General features: G+C 40.0%; 2 protein-coding genes across 7 annotated transcripts in view; one reads left to right on the forward strand and one right to left on the reverse strand.

The window, feature by feature from the left end:
- ESYT2 (extended synaptotagmin 2) overlaps positions 1–1116 on the reverse strand; it is an 83294-nt gene extending 82178 nt beyond the window's left edge. For all 3 annotated transcript variants that reach the window (XM_069006425.1, XM_069006424.1, XM_069006423.1), the window contains exon 1: positions 599–1116. In XM_069006425.1, the coding sequence (XP_068862526.1) occupies positions 599–952 (354 nt within the window). In that variant the 5' untranslated portion in view covers positions 953–1116. The remainder of the gene's footprint in view (positions 1–598) is intronic.
- A 378-nt stretch (positions 1117–1494) lies between these two features.
- The window catches only part of DYNC2I1 (dynein 2 intermediate chain 1), a 36608-nt gene continuing 17694 nt past the window's right edge, over positions 1495–20408 (forward strand). Inside the window, exons 1-8 of one of the 4 annotated variants that reach the window (XM_069006429.1) lie at positions 1495–1820; positions 12066–12119; positions 12951–13374; positions 13889–13941; positions 14564–14890; positions 16547–16605; positions 17854–17911; positions 19456–19533. In XM_069006429.1, coding sequence (XP_068862530.1) covers positions 1767–1820; positions 12066–12119; positions 12951–13374; positions 13889–13941; positions 14564–14890; positions 16547–16605; positions 17854–17911; positions 19456–19533 — 1107 coding nt within the window. In that variant the 5' untranslated portion in view covers positions 1495–1766. Of the gene's footprint in view, positions 1821–9375; positions 9470–10389; positions 10409–12065; positions 12120–12950; positions 13375–13888; positions 13942–14563; positions 14891–16546; positions 16606–17853; positions 17912–19455; positions 19534–20408 lie in introns of those variants that run through there. The other 3 variants (XM_069006426.1, XM_069006427.1, XM_069006428.1) reach the window with 3 other exon arrangements.

The raw sequence follows: 20408 nt of genomic DNA on the forward strand, positions 1-20408 counted from the left end.
ACCCCCATTTGGTAACACTTCACTGAAAGCCCCAACAGCGTTAAGAGCCCGATTGTTTTTCCCTCTCATCTCAACTTTTTAAGGAACGGCCCAAGCCACGACATCCGCGTTCTGTAGAGAGACCGTGCTAGAGCAAAGCCGTGCGCGTCACTGGCACCTGAGGGGAAAGAAACCCAAACGCTGCAGTAAAGTTTATTTCTGCGAGGGAAACCCCGGCCACGGCAGGCTCAGGCTGTCACCGCCGCCAGCGCCGCGGGCGTAGCAGAGCGGGCGGCGGGGACAGGGACAGGCCACCCCGGCGGAGGGAGAGAGGGAGGCAAGGGACACGCTGCCCGCCCGCTCCCGCCGCTGAACACCGTCTCAGAAGAGGCTGGCGAACCGGGACAGGCAGCCATGGGGCGCGGGAGATGCAATGCCCTCACCCCTCCCGCCAGGCCGGCTCTGGGGCTCCGGCCTCCGGCCTGTGGCGCAGCCCCGCGTGCCGGGGCGGGGGGCACCGCCGCGGGGGAGGGTGTCACGCAGGTCCCGGGAAGGTAACAGGCCCCGGCCCGCCGGGCGCGGGTGCTCCCGGCAGCGCCGAAGGGTGTTGGCCACTCACCCACGCAGGCAGATCCGCGGAGGAGACGCTGAGCCGCACCGCCTCCTCCTCGTCCTCCAGGAAGGCGAGCGCCCGGCCCAGGCGGGAGCTCTTGCCGCCGCGGTGCCTGCGGATCCAGAAGAGCCCGCACAGGGCGATGAGCACCCAGCTGAAGCTCAGCCCCAGGTAGCCCAGCACATACACGGGGAAGATCAGCACGAAGCTCCTCGCAAACTGCGACACCAAGCCCGTCACGTCCACGCTCAGCAGCGGTGGAGGCGACTCCGGCACGGGGTCCGCAGCCGCCGCGTTCTCCGCGGCGGGATCCGCGGCGGACCCCGCGCCGGGGGGCTGCTTAGCGCCTGCCCCGCTCATGCTACCGCAGCGGCGGCTCCTACTGCTGCTGCCGCTCCTCCCGCTGCTCCTCCTCCTGGGGCGCTGGCGGCGAGCGGGCAGGGGGCAGGGCGGCGGCAGCGCCTCCTCGCATCCCGCGCCCGGCCCCGCTCACCGCGCTCCGGCACCACCCGCTGCCGCTTCCGGGCTTGGCCGGCCCAGCTCCGACCGCCGCTGCCGCCGGGAGGAGGCGGCTCGGCCCCGGCCGCCGCTATTGGCGCCCGGCCGCCGCACGAACGCCTCTGCCCGCCACCTCCCCCGCCCCGGGCAGCCTCTTCCCCTCCCCTCCGCTGCTCGCTCATCCCTCCCTCGCAGGCCTGCCTGGCAAGCGCGGGTTCGCACCGCCGCCGGGACCCGCGGCCGCTCGGGTCCCCCGCCCGGCTGCGCTCGGGGCCACGGCCATCACTGAGCGGCCTCCGGCACTGCGGGAAGAGGAGCGCGGCTCTGGGGGCCACCGCGAGGAAAGGGCTCTTGGTGGGTGGCAGGAGCAGGACGAGCGTGCCAAGGCGTGTGTGCACTTCCTCATGGGCAAACCGCACCGTCTCCCATTCTCTTGGGTCACGTATGCGGTTGTATGGTTTCTACCTGTTACGCCCTTCGATAACAGCCTTCGTGTCTCTCTTTGTTCCTTGTTGATGGGTATTATTAAAGGAGAGACTGATCAATGCCTCAGAGGAACCAGACGCTGGTCACTCCGCGTCTTAGTTACAACAGGTGTTTCCTGACGCTTTGCTCACACATCATCACATAAAGCTGCCTCCTCTGTCATCTTGTTAACGCACACGGAGTACCGAGGATGGCACCCACTGTTTCAGGATTTGTTAAACTGAAAAAACTGATTTTACAACAGGTTTGTATCCTATATCCCTTTAACACCTGGTTCCTACATCATTCCTCCTATAATTCCTTTATCTTTTCAAATAACTTTAATGTAGCCACCAGTTTCGTAAGAGGCAGTTGTTGCTTGTCCTTAGCTCTGTCCTTATCAGCTTGCTGGTACACACTCACTGATAAAACTCAGCATTTACCAAGAGTTTGGGTTTTTTTTTTCTTTTGGCTTTAAATAGCTGACTTTTCACTTAGTGGGACTGAGGGTCCTTTCTCCTCTCTTCAAATGCCAATGTTCACACAATGTGTAGGACTTTGAGACTTAATATTTGCAGGCAGGGATGAGGGGAGAATGACTTTAGCCAATAGTCTGAAAAGTTATGAAAACACACACAAATGGACAAATAGGAAAGCTGTGTAAGCTTCATTTTATTAAGAAGTGAAAGTAACCTCATCTCAATTATCCAGAGAAAGGGAAAGTCGAAAAGGCAATGGCATCAAAGAAAAAGTTGTTTGCTTCGTGCTGCAGAGCAGAATTGGAAAAAGAATCTGTATTTTGACAACTTAATGTGGTGTTCTGTTTTCTCTTCTTTCCAAAATCCCTCCATGCCTGCCATCAGACTCAATGGACCACTCTAAGCTAAACCAATTTCTGGCCATAGACTCATGCTGCTCTTCTGTACTTCCTCTTTACCATTGGCAGTGTATGTTCCCCATCTGTGTACTAGATTACTAAGGATGAAAATTCAGAAGAACCAAATAATAAAAAAAGAAGTAACAAAATCAGTGATTTACTACTAGGTGGCAATCCAAGCTTTCAAATAACAATTTACTTTAGTCCTTCTAGAGAACTCAAAACACCTACAGGCTCTAACCATGAGGGAACTGAAGAGCAGCATGAAACCCTAGAAAATTCTGTGACCTTAAACTGAGGATATCAAGTATGATGCTGTGACCCCTTTGGACACCAGTGAAATTAACTACAGTAAATCTGGGTGATTTTTTGCATTTATTGAATTCCTTTTCTTATTACTTACTCTGCTTATAATGTGACTTTAATGTGGACTCATCACTCCTGAGTTTCAGTAACACCTACTACAAATGGACATATTGTATGCTGGCTTCCTCCATTACAACCAACACTATTAATATTCTCTCGTTTTTTCAAGTCTTTTGTTCTCAGCCTTGGACTCCATTGTCCATTTTATTTCCCCATCTGGCCTCACAGTATCTGCATCAGAATACAACTGTACCACAAACTAAAATGAAAATTAAAAATGAAAGAAAAAAAAGGGATTGAATTAATGTGATATTTGGCAAGTAACACTTTACCATATGGTACATATTATTCTGCTCTCATATATGTCCAGCATGTATTTTGAAAATTATCTGAATAGACTTTAGAGGAGTACCCCATACAGTCAAATTTAATACAATGGAAAAACACATCAGGAAATAAAAATTAATCTTGTAGGAGCATTTAGGATGACAAACAATATAATTGTAGACCAGACAGCCTAGCACTGATTCTGAGAAGAGTAATTCATTAATCTATGTGGAAGTTTGATTAATCAGAACTAAAAGTGGGTGATAATGTGCCAGTCAAATAGGAAAACAGAAGCAAGATCTTGTAGCATGAATTTGATAATGTTTATCTGTAACATCAAGAGGCAGTTCTGATAAAGAGGTTACCGCTGACTTCTAAGAACCTCTGTAGATAACTGACTTGGACCCACACAATATTTTGATGAAGAAACTGGGTGGTATGAAATTAGCATACCCACTGTTGTAATAGAGACAAAAGAGTCTTGTTAAAATCAAGATACAAAGTCTGCTGCTAGGGCATAAATTAGTGCTAGTTACTCCATTATAAATTTTTTTAATAAAATGTTCTGGATAAACACTAGTTATTTGTTCATTCTAATATCTTGGTGTTGATAAAGAGTTTAATAATTTGCTCAAGAATCTTGGACATTAATGCACACATTTCTGATCATATACTTTAATATTTACAAATTCAGTCTCCTGTGCATCAGGAACTCTTGAAGATAATCACATATGGCCCAGAGACTGCTATGACTTCTTAAGTATCCTATAATCAATTGTATCAGCTACACAGCTGATTATATTTATTTTATTTAGATAACATTTATTCTTTTCACATCCTGCCTTTTTAGGCCTGTTGTGTTATTAGAATTTTAATTAATACTTTTTGTTTGCAGTATTTCTTTATACCCATTCTTAGCCATAAGTGTTTGCTTCTCCTTTTTGGTCTTTTGAATGCAATAGCTTTCATAGCAGTGTCATTCTATGTTTACCTTGCATCACCATCAGTTTGCCATGATGATTTTTTTTCCAGTAAACACTGGCACTACTCTTCAGAATAACTTCCCAAAAGGTCTTGTTTGTACACCATTTTTGATGATGAGAAAAATTAGGAAAATTCAGTTTATGTAGAAAAAAATAAAACCTCTGTTTCCCTGACTTCTTTGTATTTCACATAAGAAAACATGTTTTGGAAGCAATTTTAATTGTTACTTCGTGACCATTTTCAGTAACAGTTTATTTCCCTGAAGGACAATGTGTGGTATTACACCTTAGTTTACCCCACAACATTATTTCAGTCTAATGGTTCTCTGTAGAGGTTTTTAGCTATTGAAAAGAAATCTTTATTGAATAGAAATTGGAGAATTTTTGCTGAGGAACTTTATCCTTAAAAATTTGAATTATTAATGCAAATATAATTTACATGAAATTTTATCCTAGTAGATTCTCATGATGGAATACTCTCTTCTAGTTCTGTGTTTAATGTTGTCCAGCTGTCTCAACCTGCTCCAGATTATCTAGTGTAGACCACAAGTATTTTCTGCCTGCTTCACATTATCTAATATATAGCACAAAGAAGAGTCAAAAGACTCTAACATACCTGAGCTTCTGTTGTTTGGAGAAAAACTATATATGTCTGATCCCTGGTATCATGCAGGCTGGCTTCAGTTTCACTGAATGCATAAATTGTACTCTCATGACAAGATCCTCAAATATTTATTGTTCCTGAAGACAGAAATACTTTCCACTAAAATATGTTTCTTAAGTTTTCACAGTAATTATAGTCTCATTTTTTAACCCCCATGGGATTCTTACAAGTTCAAAACTAAAGGCACAAACTTTACTACAAAGACACACATTTTTGCTATTTCTATTTATGAACCTGGAGGACTAACAGGAGCATTTTGACACTTTGCAGGAGGTCATTTATGTATGTCTGCTGATAAAAAAAAAGGAGGGGGGGGGACCCCCTACAAAGTCTAGATCCTAACAAATTCCTTTCTTCATTAAAAAAAAGAAAAAAGAAAAAAAAAGTGTGTTTTTTTTTAAATAATAGAAGAGTCATGACTTCTAAGCCTGGTGGAAAGTTGCCATGTTGTCCCTCTAAGGGGTAATATTTCCAGTAACTTTTTGGTATAATACTGTGAAGTGTCATTCCACAGAGGTGAAGAAAAATGCAATATTGCTTCACAGGCTTAGAGGAACATCCAAAGATAAAAACAAACAAACAAACAAAAATTTATTACTACAGAATATAAAAAGCTGTGCTATTTTATATTCCTGTTTTTCAGATAACAGTGCAAGTGGAGAAGGAGATATATGTACCAAGCCAGACAAGAGAAAAACCTGTAGAAGCTAAAATTGTAAAAAAGTTCCCAGGGCTACCAAACCCCTTGTTTACAACACTTTTCTTGTAAAGAAAATCTAGGACATCCTTTTGTGCTGACTTTACAGAACAGATATGTGTCATTTTATTGCCTGTATTCACTTGAATCTAACACACATTTTATAGAAGCAGTCAAACCACTGATGTATTAATTTTCTCCACTACATTGGTGAGACATTGTAGTTTATTTTAATACATGGTGGTGATGCCATGATGATTTTTTGCCTTTTCTTTTATATACCTTTTATAGACCCCTTTATATAAATTTTATGTATCCTCAGTGCTTTTAACATGCATACTTGTAATTCCTTACGTCAAATAACTTAGCATAGTCGTAATATTCTGTCAAGCCAAGAAACCAAACATCCTGGAGGCCTTGCAGTTGGAAACCAAAAAGCCCTACTCTATCCTGAGCAACCAAGGTCCTCTCTAAAACACATCCTGTAAACTAAGTTAAACCCATCCAGGGGAAAATTCCTCAGGATGGAGAAATATCACACTAATCATTCAAGCCTCTCATTAGAAAATCTTTGATAAATACACTAATTTCCAAAATCTATAAATTGTGTATGCGATCTATCGTGTGTGTGCGTTTTGGCACATTCCACCTTGGCAAAGTGGTGCACGTTAAAGATCCTTAATTAAATACCAAAGTAAAAACCCCTTTTTCCCTTAACCATGTCTGGCTCTTCATTTTAAGACCACAGAAAGGCAACAGTGGAAATATTTAAGAATGCACAAATTTTAGTATTGTTATTCCAAAGGTGCTATTCTACCTTGTGTTCTCATGCAGCAGTTAAACTTCAGTTTGAACCCCCAGTTTAAGATTTGAATAGTTCTTTCCAAACCCTCTAGTGGCACTTTCCTGCATCTGGAATTTTCCTCCTATCTTAGAGATGCCTGACTAGTATCATACTGCTAAGAAGAAAAAAGCTATTATCAGCCAAAACTGATATTTAAAAAAAATTTTTGCAGTAAATACATATGCTTGTTCTAAACAGTAGACAAGAGAAAGAGAACTTGAAAAAAAAGCTGCTTCTTCTATCCAGTTTTTTGTATCATTGTCACATTTACTTATTTAGTTATATATCTTTGCTATATTGTTGTTAGAAATAAAATTCAGTTAAAAAGTTGTTTTATCCTTCATTTTCTATACATAGGAAAGCATTTCTGTAGAGACCTTTCCTAAGCAGATGCCTAGTTCCATGTGTTTATAACACTGTCACCACTATGGCTAAAGAGCTCTTTGAGTTAATCCAAGATGACTTTTATGCCCACTTTTATTTATTCAGGGAAGAAAATATAAAATCATAGAGTCATAGCAAAGTTTGGGTGGGGAGGGACCTTTAAGATCATCTAGTTCCACCTCTCTTGCCATGGGCAGGGACATCTTCCACTAGTCCAGGTTGACCAAAGCTCCATCCAACCTGGCCTTGAACACTTCCAGGGAATGGGGCTTCTCTGGGCAACCTGTTCCAGTTCTTCACCACCTTCACAGTAAAGAATTTTTTCCCAATAATCAATCTAAATCTACTCTCTTTTAATCCATTCTCCAGTGTCCTGTAACCTCATGCTCTTGTAAAAAGTCCCTCTCTTTCTTGCAGGCTCCCTTCAGGTACTGGAAGGCTGCAGTGATGTCACCCCAAAGCCTTCTCTTCTCCAGGCTGAACAATCCCAATTCTCTCAGCCTTTCCTCATAGGAGAGGTGCTCCATCCCTCTGAGCGCCTTGGTGGCCTCCTGTGGACTCGCTCCTACAGTTTAATGTCCTTCCTGTGCTGGGACCCCAGAGCTGGAGGCAGATCTGCAGGTGGGATCTCACCAGAGCGGGGCAGAGGAGAAGAATCCCCTCCCTCCCCTGCTGCCCACAGTGCTTTGGATGCAGCCCAGGACATGTCTGGATTTCTGGGCTGTGAGTGCCCATGGCTGGCTCATGTCCAGCCCCTCACCCACCAGCACCCCCAAGTCCTTCTGGGCAGGGCTGCTCTCGATCTGTTCATCCCTCAGCCTGTGTTGATAAGAGATGCTTATAGATTATTATTGTTCTGCCAAAACCAGATAAATAATTCACAAGGTTTATGAATATTTTAGTATCCATAGATGTTTATATTTAGTGGATGCAATTTAGCCCTTAAGAGTCGTACTTACATTAATGGTGTGTTTGGGCTTTTTCTTTTTTCCTTGGGTTTTTGTGTGTGTGTTTTGTTTGTTCATGTGTGTGGTTTGGGTTTTTTAAATAAAATATTAAGATGGGGGGGTTTTGTTCATAACTGTATGCATGATTTACTTTTTTGCTACATGATAGAGGAAAATATTTCACAGTTTGGACAGTGGAAACTTTTACAGCATTTTTAATTTATTCTGGAAATATGAACACAAGGCAAGGTATCATGGGTTTGTACATACTTGTCAACTGACTATTTAAGGCCAAGTATAAGGAGTTAAATTTTATTTCTTTGAAGTCAGCCACAATCTCCCATTGAACTATGCCAAGAATGTTTCTCAAATGCAAAATGCCTCTTCCTTTGCTTTCTTTCCCCCTCAGTAGTCAGTTTTCTACAACCATCAATATTAGCGGTAGCAGTTACATATTAACTTTTTTTTACACTCTGAAAATAGGGAACAAAGTTAAAAGGACCCAGAGGAATTTTCACTTGGTCTTTTAAATTGTACGTGTTAATGGGTTGTAAATATTTGCTGTGAAATGGCACACACCTTTCCTTCAGGCAACCATCGAGCTCATTCCAGGTGTGTTTGGTGAGCTGCCACTTGTACTTTGTTGCAGAAATCAGCTCTGGTACTTGTCACTGGGGGAATATTATTACCATTTTAATTTATTTGTACAAGTGTTTTTCATACCTGCCTCTACCCAGCATCTGGGTAAGTGGCAGATTAAGCATAGCACCCTTTCACAGTATTTTTGCCCTGCAGTAATTGTGCACAACTTTATTACAAGTGAGTCAGCCACGATGAAGGATGGTTTCATTATACACTTAACCTAGAGTAGGTCGGTGCTGAAGAGGAGAACAACAGTACTTGAGGGCTGTGGGGATGTGTGCCCCATCCCCAACTCACAGGGTCTGAGCTCTCACCTGTGGAAACCCAGCTGGGGATCAGCTCCGAAGCACAGAATGGGTCAGGCTGGAAGGGAGCACAGTGGGTCATCTGGTCTTTCCATCACAATTCACCATCTCACCTCGTTTCAGTAAAGAGGTGATTGATGTACTACAGTTATTGAAATTAGAATATGATCAGTGGGTCATCTAGTCCAACCTCCCTGCTCAAGCAGGGTCATCCCAGAGCACATGGCACAGGACTGTGTCCAGATGATTCTGGAATATCTCCAGTGAGGGAGACTCCACAGTGTCTCTGCACAATCTGTTCCAGTGCACAGCCACCTGCACAGTACAGAAGTTCTTCCTCACGTTCAGGTGGAACTTCTGGGCAGCAGTTTCTGCACGGTGTCTCTTGTCCTATTGCTCAGGATCACCAAGCAGAACCTGGTCCATCCTCTTGGCATCCTCCCATAGATATTTATACACATTAACGAGGTCGCCTGTCACTTGTCTCTTCTTAAGGCTAAACTGGCCCCCCTCCCTCAGCTGTTCCTTGTAAAATATGCTCCTGTCGCTTCATTAACTTCGTTGCCCTCCGCTGGACCCGCGCCAGGAGCTCCTTGTCCCTCCTGTACTGAGGAGTCCAGAAATAAACACCAGGGCTGAGGAGAGGGGCAGGATCACCTCCCTGACCTGTTGGCACCCCAGGATCCCCTTGTCCTTGTCCACACGGGCCCGCTGGACGGCGACCGTCCCGCGGCCATGCCGCCACCCGGGCGGCGTCGGCCCATCCATCGCTCGGCGAGCGGCTGCTCCCCCTGGTTGCCGGGGCGGGCCCGCGCGCAGCGCCCGATCCCGGCCCGCGGCAGCGGACGCGGCCTCCCGGCCCCATGGAGGGGGACAAGGTGAGGGGCCGCGGCCGGGCGAGCGGGGCAGGGGCGGGGGACAGCGCCGGTGTCTCCTCTGCTGCCCCGAGAACCCCCGCGGCTCTGCTGGGGCCGGTCGGGTCGCCTTGTTTTGTCGGCACGGCGGCGAATCCCCCCTACCGCAACAGCCGTAGCAAGGCAATCCTTATCCGTCTCGCAGAGGGATGAGGTTGTACCAGCCGCACATCCTCCTGCTGAGGGGAATAGGTGGTTAAGGAAATACCCGTTGTTTCACGTTCTAGATAAAAGTGTGTTTAGTAATTGATGCTCCCGTAACCGCTAATTGTCGGGCTTTAGTTCTTCGGGAACACACGTAACTTTCGCATTAAGGTGTTAAATTATTGAGCGTTTGTAGAGCTCCAGGATAAAGGAAGCAAAACCACATGCGCATGCTAACATCAATTACTGTGTGATATTTTCACTTGAAAAAGTAGAAGTGCCAAATCAGTGAGCTAGTGAGTTGTGATGGGAAAGTTAAACTTTGATCTAAAAGTTTTCAGGTGTGTCGCTGTGAGAGTGCCAAAGAGCCGGAGGCAGTGGCAGGAACAGCCACACTGAGGAACCCTCCTTTTGCTGCTTCTGTTCTATCAGTCGTGCTCCTACCTATTTGTGGGCTCTCAAATTGGCAACTCGTATTGGAAATAAGAAAGATAAATGTTTTCATGTAAAAAATCAAGTACTTTGCTCTGGCTTAAAAATTAAAGACAGAATTTTGGCTTACTGTTCTTTTGTTTCTTTTTCTTTAGAATCATATTTAACTGAGTTCTTACGTTACTTAAAAACAGTATGTTCTGGAAACCTCTTATCTTTCTAGTTGTGAGGGAAGAAGGCCCTGCTTCTTTTCGAAGTTTATCTATAGGAACAAGATTTGTTCCACTGACTGCTTTTTCTTTAGATTAAAGGACAGATTCTTAAATGGTAAAATTTTTCATAGCACTTTTTGAGTTCAGTAAATCTGTGGCATTTCATGTGAGCTGAATGCTCTCAGGTGGATGAATTAAGTTAAACTCCAGTGTCATTTAAGTAACTAATCTTAATCTGGATTTAAATGAGTATATAAGTACTTCTAGATTAGCAGACAGGTGAGAGAGTTCAATAAATCCTTTCAAAGTTTGTTTTAAATATTTTTATGTGAACATTTAGTTGCAGAGGGACAGTGGTCTCAATGTTATTAAGACCTTTATAAAATATCTCCTGTTTTTCCTGTTTATTATACTCCTGGAAAAGCAGAGGTTTAAGTGGAAAATCATCATACACAAAATCAACAGGTTCTGGTTGTGGTGGGGAGGTGAAAACTGCAGAAAACTGGCAGATTCATATTATGGGGTGCCAGAGAATCACATATAAATGTTTACTGCATGCTTTTTGCCTCAGCTTTGAAATAAACCTGAAGCTGCCTTATCTGGTGTTCTGTTGATTATGCTGATTTTGTGCTATTAGCATCATTAGCATTCTTTCTTTGTTTGCTGATGCATACATAAATATTGTCTAAAACCAAAACATGATCATATATTAGGGATTTTAAATATGTTATTGTTTGAGACTATAATACAGCATTCTGCTCTCTTCCTATCCGTATCCTTTCTTCCAGGTTACATTCATACAAGTTCTGTTGAATTTCTTAGGCTTTGTTAAAGCTTGACTTAAGAAAATTATCAGCTTTGTTTTTACTTTCTCATCTGACTTTCTGCAGTAGCAAATATTCGCATTCTTTGGTTTTTTGCCTTTTATAAGTATCAGAAGAAAATAAAACTTAAAGGGCACTTTCTTTTTGTTACAAATGCTGCCTTCTTGGGTCTTCTCCTTGACTTTAGATGGAATTTACCAGTCCACTATAATCTTCTATAAAACTGAAGTTTGAAAACACAAGATTTTTTTCATGTAGAGTAATTTAAAATATATATAGTGTTAAAATACTGCTTCCATATATAATTAACAAAAAAATGGGCACCATATGTTTATTTTCTTCCACCAGTGCAGCTCATCATTACAATATTTATAAGTGATTATTTGTTAATCTTCAGTAGCTTTTGCCAAGTCTAAATAAGGGTAGCCTGATCACATCACTTTGGATATAGTCATCATCCTCCAATGAACTAGTTAAAATACTTAATAGATGAAAATTTCTCCTTCCCCTTAATGATCTCAAACAATAGGATTTTTTTTATTTAGTCTTTTTAACAGCAGTCAAGCAGCCAAGTGCAGGAGCTCTGCAAATGAAGATAGAAGAAATATAACCTATTTTACTAGGGAGCACTTTAGTGAAACAATCATCATGTGTACTTTGATTAGTTTCATTATCTTTTTGGTTTTTACCTTCAGCATTACATACAAATATTTAAGATGCAGTCAACTTACCCATATAGTCTGAGCTTCAGGCTTCTTCCAGGTCCAGTCAGATGAAGTTTACTGTAAATAGATGTTAGAGCTAAATCAAGTTGCTGTTTGCATTATTCTTTCAGAGATACTTGCCATGTGTACCTTGATCCTTTCCTTAGAAATATGGTTGATTGTTAAATGAGTTACTTCTCTCTGCAAATTGGTTACTCAGTCTCTTCTGCATTTTGTGTTCTAGAGAAGAACCAAAGAAGATACTTGGAAAGCAGAGGAACTTAGGAAACATCTTAAGGTAGTTTTATTTTATTTCTGCTAGTCTTGATGTCAAGTTACCTTACAGCACTAGAATTTATTGGTGGTTTAAACATAAAGAATTGACTGTTTGTTCTACAAGCCACTCTGCTTTGTGGGATCTGTAGTAGCTCTTTAACACTTTCTGGTGCACCAGACACTAAATCTGCATCACTGAATACAAATGGTACGGAGCTTTAATGTGTAGCTGCTGAGTTCCTTGTTGCAACTGACTGTTCTGGAATCTCACCAGTCCAAGGTTATCCAGAGGCTGGTCCACTCAGCTGTTTCTAGCTACATGAGTCATATAAGATTACTCTACTAATTTCTAAATTCGGTAAATGGAAATAATACATTGTTACAGTAATCGCACAGCAGTGAATGGGGTCTGATTTTCTGGCCACCCAAATACAAGTGACAGCTCTGCTTTATGTGTACTTATTCACTTTCCTACAATGTATATTACCTATTTTATTTATTTTCATCATCTATCATGTTTGTCACGTGTTTTTAAACTGGTTAATTACATTATCCCCTGGTCAAATAGGCATTCAGGCTCCAGTGAGTTATAATTGATATTCATATTAGGTTTGTGTTGTATTTTTTAAAACCTGTTTTCTGTTGTGTATCTTATTATTCCATTTATTAATTCTTTTTACAATAAGCATAGACATAATGTTACTATTTACAAATTAAGCCTATCAGCATTTTAATAGGGTTTGGGAAATGAAATACACATTTAGTAATCCAGCAATATTTTTTTTCACCTGAATATACTCTTATCAAAATAGATTGCTGAATTACAATGATAGATTTTTTTATTTTGTTTCAGGCATCACTAGCAGATAGTCAAAATGAAGACCAAAAACACAGAGAAAAGAAACTGCAGAGAGATAGGACTGTTCATGATATAGACCCTAAAAGACATAAACACAGAGAGAAGAGCAAGGAAAGAACAAGAGAGAGAGAGATATTTAAATCCAGTGAAAGGGACGGGGATAAAAGGAGAGAGAGAGAAAAGGAAAAAGAATACCAAAGAGGAGACCAAGAGGGACACAAAGATAGGGTTCAAGAGTCACATTTGGAGGAGGAGAGACACAGTGTACTAAAACATAATGACAAGGAGAGTGGTAGAGAACGAGACAAAAAATACAAGACATATGAGATAAAGCAAATGGATCCACAAAATAATCTGAAATCATTTGAACGAAGAGATACAGAGCATCACAGAAGAAGAGAAATCAGGTATCGCTTGGGTAAGTAACTTTGGGTTGTTGCTGTACTTGGAAATATTTGATATTTAGATAGGAATACTCTGAAACCACACCCATCTGTGCAGAGAGGATAAAACAGGCAGGTGTGAGTACCTGCTGGCATGTGTGTCATTATGGAATGTTGTGGTAACCTACTTTTATTTTGATTCTTTAAAAAAAATTGTTGCTTGTTTCCCTTTCTCTGAAGAGAGGATGGATGTCACTGGTTTTGTTGATCAGTGCCTTGACATTCTCTACTGAGTGGTCCATTCACTTGCAGGATGATAACTGAATTCAGTAGCATGTGTCATTACTCTTACCATTAAACAAGACTGGATGGATTCATTAGGAGAGGAGTAACCAGCTTTGGAGAGAGAATTTCAAGAGAATTCCTTTTTAGAAAGCTCTTATGTTAGAGAAAATACGCTGCTAAAATACTGTTTTCTAGATGCTAGAATTAATTATACAGTTTGAGTATTATAAAATTTGTTCCCTAATTTATACATCTGTTTTCTAGAGGAGGAGAAAGCAAGAACTGAAGAGCGAGAAAGAAGACATAAAGCACAGAAGGTAAAGGAAAGGAAATTAGTGAAGTGTTTCCATAACTGAGTAAGATAAAACTGTAGAATAATGAAGAAACTGGATCAGACTGCAACTCCCAAGAAATCCGAGAGATGCATAGATAGTAAGGTGCTGACAAGTGTTCAAAACACAAAAAAAAATGTATCTCAGCTACCCCACTTTAAGGACATATTTCATTCTTTTTTTTTTTTTTAAGTAAACATGAAATAAAATTTTCGTAGCAAACAGTGCTTCATTTTTGTACAGCTACATCAAATGTTTCCATCTGCTATTTATGCCTTTATTACAAGGGCAATTCATAGTGTACATCCTGCTTTAGACCACCTACTAAACAAGAATTAAATTTTTGTGCGAAGAACATCTAATCCAAAGAAATTTTCTGTAGCAAAGTGTGCAGTGTCACAGAAGAAATACCAGAATCTCAAGTGCAGTTATAATTTGAAACTTGTTATCATAGGAAATAAAGAAAAAATGGCTGGAAGATCCATGTGACAGAAAGATTAAGTGCTTACAATTCAATCATTTTAAAGGTAAAAAATTGATAGATTTGTGAAGATAAAACAGTCTTGGAGAGCTTTTTAATCCTTTAATATTATTTTCCTCTTTGCAGGATAGTGATGTAAGAAAGAAAGTTGAGAAAGTTTTAGCCTACAAAGTTGAAGAAGGTGAACGTGTACACAAGTTACAGAAACATCAAGAGTTGGATAAAGAGAGAGAAAGAAGACACAGAGAAAAAAAAGAACTTTCTGTTGGGACAGAAAAAGAGAGGCTTTCTAAAGAGAAAAGTCATAAACATTATGGAAAAGAGGAGGAAGAAAAACATAAATCAAGGAGGTCTAAAGAAAAATCTTCCCGTGGAGACAGAGAAGGGCCAGCAGCAGAAGCTAATAACATTCTAAAAAGTAGCGAAAATGAAAGAAAGAAGCATGATCTAAGGGTAAGTTTTGTTAAAACATTGCCTTATCGCTTACTTCAATCATTGATACATTGTTGCTGGGTGTAGAGGGATTCCTTGTGGAACCGGGGCATATGCTCCCCCAGGAGACTCTGGGCAACCCAGGGCTGCTGCTGCGGAAGAAGCCCTGAAGGGGCCTCAGGCTGCAGACAGGCTTGCAAGACACCTGGCAGCAGGCGGCCTTGAACAGCCTTGGGCAAAGTTACACACTGGTCGGCTCCCCCGCTGCTTAGAGGCTGTCCCGTGGGAATAGGGCATGAGTCTTTGTAAAGTAGATATAAGTTGATATAAGTTGGTGTAAGTGAACAAGAAAGGCAGCACGATGCTCAAATCGTATCGGTGTTCATGTCGTGACTCTGGCCGGTCTCCCCAGCACTCGGAACCTCCCCCCTGCTAAAGCTAGGAATGATAAAAATACTAGAATTTAGAGGCAACATTTTCTGAAATTTGAGGCTGAAGTGGTGGAAGAAAACACTACATCTGCATTTCAGTATGCTAATTCAGAATTGATTCCTTCCGTAAAATTTAAACGAAAAAATTGCCTAAATGTTAGAAATCTCTTATTCATAAAATTCTTTCTTGCTATGACTTCTGAAATTTTTGCAAACACTTCGAAGTGAAGATGTCATAAGGCTTGAGGTCCATTAAATTTTTTTGGCTGCCTTTATAGGAAAAAGTATGATTTTACTAGAAGGTACTTTTATGTTGTCTATGAAGGGAGCACAGCTGTCCAGCTCATAAGTAGGTATGTGAATATAGACCCTTTATATTTGTGGGGTTTGCCTCTACTTCTGAACCCACAAAATATCTCTTATGTTTCTAATATGGAGCATGATGTTATATTCTAGAGACTTAATCAAAACTTTGTCATTTTTTACTGATTTTTATAAGTGTTCATTCTACAAGAATGGGAGAGGGAATATCTAGTAATATGTAGCTCTTGAAATCCAATGTTGTATGGAACACACAACAGTTGAGATGGTCTAGGGTAGTTTCTTCTGCTGCCTAAAGAGTGAAGATGTACAATATAAATAAAATTTCAGAGATATATTTTCTAGTGAAAATACCAGTCATCTTCAGTGTAGGGGCCTTCCATGAGTGATTCCTGTAACTGACTTTCTGCAGCAGACAACAGAAGTCTATCAGGGGCTTGCTCAAGGTTTGACTTCCTTGGAAATTTACTCAGGTAGAGACCACACATTCTGATGCTTCTGTCCCTGTTTTCTGAAGTTCATGGATAGAGACAAATACCTTTACCTTAACCTATTGAATACATTTCCAAACTTAGGCAAATGATCATAACACAGAATTTAAGAGTCAAGTCCCTCTACTGGGAATTAAAAATGCCCGAGACTGTTGTCTGTCCCTGGGTCCAGTTTGTGTGAGTTGTTGCAGTACATACTGTTAAAATCTCTTTCTTTGGAACAGGCTGGCCACAGCCTTCCAAGGTCAGACTGTAGCCTCTGCCAGTTTTTCAGAACATCTTACAAGCAATGACTGAAATAAAAAATAGTCTGTAATTGAAACAACTCATTAATAATCTTTCTTACTGTTTGATAACAGTACTACTAATACAGGTTCATACTCATATTTCCTCCCTGCATTTCTGACTCATGAATATTGTGACTTCTTTTACAGAACAGTGAATACAAAAAGAAGGAGAGAATTCAAGAAGAAATGAGCCATCAGCTTGTAAGGTAAATTCAAAGATTTAAAATTATTATGTACTAGATGGTGTCTACTAAGACTCAGTCACCACCAAACCAATAAGCATAAATTCTTAATCTCACATATCTGGGGTTAATATAATTTTTTTTTCATAGGCCCAATACAATAGCAATTAAAAAAAAAGGTCTGTGTGTTACCTCTAAAGTGATTCAGATAAAAATATATTTGTATTCCACTAATTATTTTTCTACACCTAATAGCAAGAAATATTTTGCAGTCCTTGTAAACTTACATATATATTAATCTGGGCACTTAGTTTGGGAGACAAAAATGCCGTATTTTGCTACCTGGAAATTCACTATGCAGTCATGTGGACACATGTAAGTTGCATGATGAACTACACAGGACTCTCTTATGCTGTGTCTGCAGTGCTGAATATGCAGGCAATGTTTTGAAGCTGTTGCTGCTGGGGTTATGGCTGAGTCACTGTTTGTGCATAGCTGGGGAAGAAGAGTTTAGCCATTCCGGAATGGCAGGGAAGGCAGTATGGTTCAGTGGGATGTCCTGAAACCCTGGTTCAGCTTCAAGCACTGTTAATGTTGAATCATTCTTGATTTGTTATAGCAGGATCCAGCCAAATTTTAATTTTTATTGTTGCCTTGTCGTATGTTTATCAGTCCCAATGGCAGTATATACAAATACTCAAGAAGTAAAAATATTTTCTTCTTGAGGTCTGATACTTTGTATTTATAAAACAATCAAATAGATTATTGAGGAGCACAGCTTGTTGTTCATTTGCTCCTGCTCTCTGACTCTGATTGTATTGTCCTCATGAATAAGACCTCTGAATGAAAAAATCGGTTTGAAATCAGTCTTTGATTTATAGCTTTTGAGCATATTGCACCAACCTGATCTTGATCTCTGGTTTGCTGTAGATAGTAATACAAGTAATAAATGTGTGGGTTTAATAATTTTTTTTCATCACTACTTTTTCTTGATTTTTGATGCAATTATCGGTGTTAAATTTGGACAAAGTTTCTGAATTTTTTGCTGGTTAATCACTTGGTTGTTTCGTTACCCTTTTGTATCATAGAGATCTATAAAAATACTTGTAGAAATATTTCAGTTAATTGGAAATTTCCAACTGTTTTTTCCTTTTCAGGAAAAAAGACTTTTTTTTTTTTTCTAAAACAAACAAAATCCCCAGAAAACAAAACTGAAACGGAACTGCTTTTTTACAAGTTAACCAATAAAACCGTTGTTCTCTTTTTGTATAGGACTGTAAAAGATAAAGGAAAACTCGTTGAAAAAGAGGAGACAGACACAAGACAAGAGGTAAAACTAAGGAAGAGAAAATTATTTTTAAATTTTGAAATTATTTAAGTTATTTTTCTGTTTATAAATGGACAGGTGCAGATAGAACCAAATTTTCAGCCTGATGCTGAAGTTGTATAGACTTGGGTTTATTTGGAACAGTCTGTGCAGATACAGCCAAACTCTACCATAAAAATTTTCAGAAGTTTTGTGATATTTTCAACTGTTTGATTCAGCTCATCTTTAAGTGTGAATTGTCTGTGGTGAGGACCTAAATTTCGGTTTTAGTTTGTGGAGAGAAATAGTCAGTTCAGTCCTTTTATATTTGGTTTCTGTTTCCATTATCTTCTCTGTCTTCATTGGCAGTAGGAGACAACCTAGGAGGGTGAAATCCCTGCTTAAGACCTGACTCAACAGGGAGAATTAAATCAAATTCCAGGGCTTTGCATTTTATGCTGTTGATTTTTTTGGTGTATTTGTTGCTCCAAATGCCTTCCAGGTATTCCAGCATGACTTCGTAATCCTGCTTTGCATTGACAATATCTATATTTTCTCTATAAATTCTTTAAAGTAGGAACCCACACAACTACTGACAGGTGGAGGTTTTTAGTGTGTAAAAACTGCATGTGTAACAGATGCAAGGTTGTAAACATTTGTGTTATTAATAAAGCTGACAGCTCTGTAGGCATTTTCTGAGGTGATCATAGTAAGGTAATAAAGGCGACAAAGTAGCCTGATAGCTAATAACGACTCATCGTTGTGAATGTGTTACTAAAGGTGTCTGACTAATTGTAATACGGATTTCTTTTTAAATTCTATGAATTATACTACATGAATTAGTCACTGCTGAATACCTGCAACCTTGCAGGCAGAACAAATTAGAGAAATTTCTCACAACCTAAGTTATACTGGGGGGCTCAATCTGTTAATAAAATAGTACCAATGTTGAAACCAGGAAAGCAGAGACATGGATACAACAGGATAATAAGGTAATTTTTATACGTAAATAATTTTGCTAACATTGAATCCTCTATTTACATGGAATAAGACTTATGATATCCCAGCAATAACTTCAAATAAATTTCCTTTCCCTAAGTTTTTAATTTGATTAAAATAATGCCATTTATTTATGACAACTTCCCTGGTTTCAACCTTTGCAATATTTTATTAGCAGATTGAGTCCCCCGGTGTAACGTAGGTTAGGAATAATTTTGTCTAGTCCTCAAAAGGGTAGAGCAGTCTTATTTTGTTGTTGCACCATCATTGAAATGATAAGCAACACAGCTGTTTTTATGTCTTTTCCAGTAAAAATACTGGTAGAAAAAAAAGTTGGTCTTCCCAAGATAAGGTTGAGTTCTGGTTTTCTTCCTGTACTATTGGTTTCAGTAATTATCACTTGATAATACACTTTTTTTTACCTGTATAAACGATGTGCTGTATATTTGCTTGAAAATGTAGAAATAGCTGAGAACAACAACTCTTAATCTATTTTATTCTGAGATTTGGCAGGTAAGAGATTTTTTTGGTAAGATTATTTAACAGCTTCATTTATTTTTCTCATTTAGGAAATGAAAGATGTACACATATCTAATCCAGACACAGGACTTGATGATTTTTCACCAGATTATGAAGATGACTTTGAAGTAAGTGAAAATATACAGTTGTCTGTCTGAAGTAATTCTTAAGCATCACAATAGAGAATAACTTTGTTCACAGAAATAAACAGGATGTTACATGGTTTTTATTTTTTTTTTTTTGGTGACTGTGACCTTAACTTGTCTAACAGTAGACAGTGAATAATTAAAATGTTATGTAGAAACTCTCTGCTATGTATTTAGTTAGTTTTCATCAGAGGTTGGGAACCAACTTTTGGTTTTGAGTTGAAGTGTTCACAAAATGCTTTCTCTACCTTTCCGGATTTCAATTACTTAAATGACTTTCTGTGAAAAATGATTAAATAATCAGAGCTAATAATTTCAGATAAAAAAATTTTAAAAAGCCTGTTTGTTTATCATTGCAAAAATATCATAGGAAAAAGGTATTGACACACAGCATTCACTTCACTACTTTGTTTAACTGAAATCCCTGTTTTATAGCTCTCTTTTGTCTACTTTAAAGTTATTAGGATACAAGAGTGTATTGGATGTGCTTTCATTGTGAGCTGAACTAGAATCATCTTTGTTCAGGGAGGGTAGAATTCATCTCCACTCACCTCAGGAGTGATGATTTCCACTGTTGACCTGGTCACTGTAGCAGCCCTTTGCCACTCAGTGAAGAGAAATAAGCACATTTAAGACTTGTTCATATCATGTGTGTTAGGTGATTATTTTAGCATGACATGGATTGTCTTAGTTTAGTGAATTTATTAAAGTTTGACCCTTAGGCATGGACGGGGAGTGTGGTAGTTCAGTAAATGTGAGCCTGCCATTAAAGGACAGCTTGAATTAAAACTGTCAAATAAGCAACTTTATACATCCCTGAAGCATTTATGCCACTGAACACTGTTATTTTATCTTTT

This window comes from Aphelocoma coerulescens, chromosome 2, assembly GCF_041296385.1.
Source record: "Aphelocoma coerulescens isolate FSJ_1873_10779 chromosome 2, UR_Acoe_1.0, whole genome shotgun sequence".
NCBI lineage: Eukaryota > Metazoa > Chordata > Aves > Passeriformes > Corvidae > Aphelocoma > Aphelocoma coerulescens.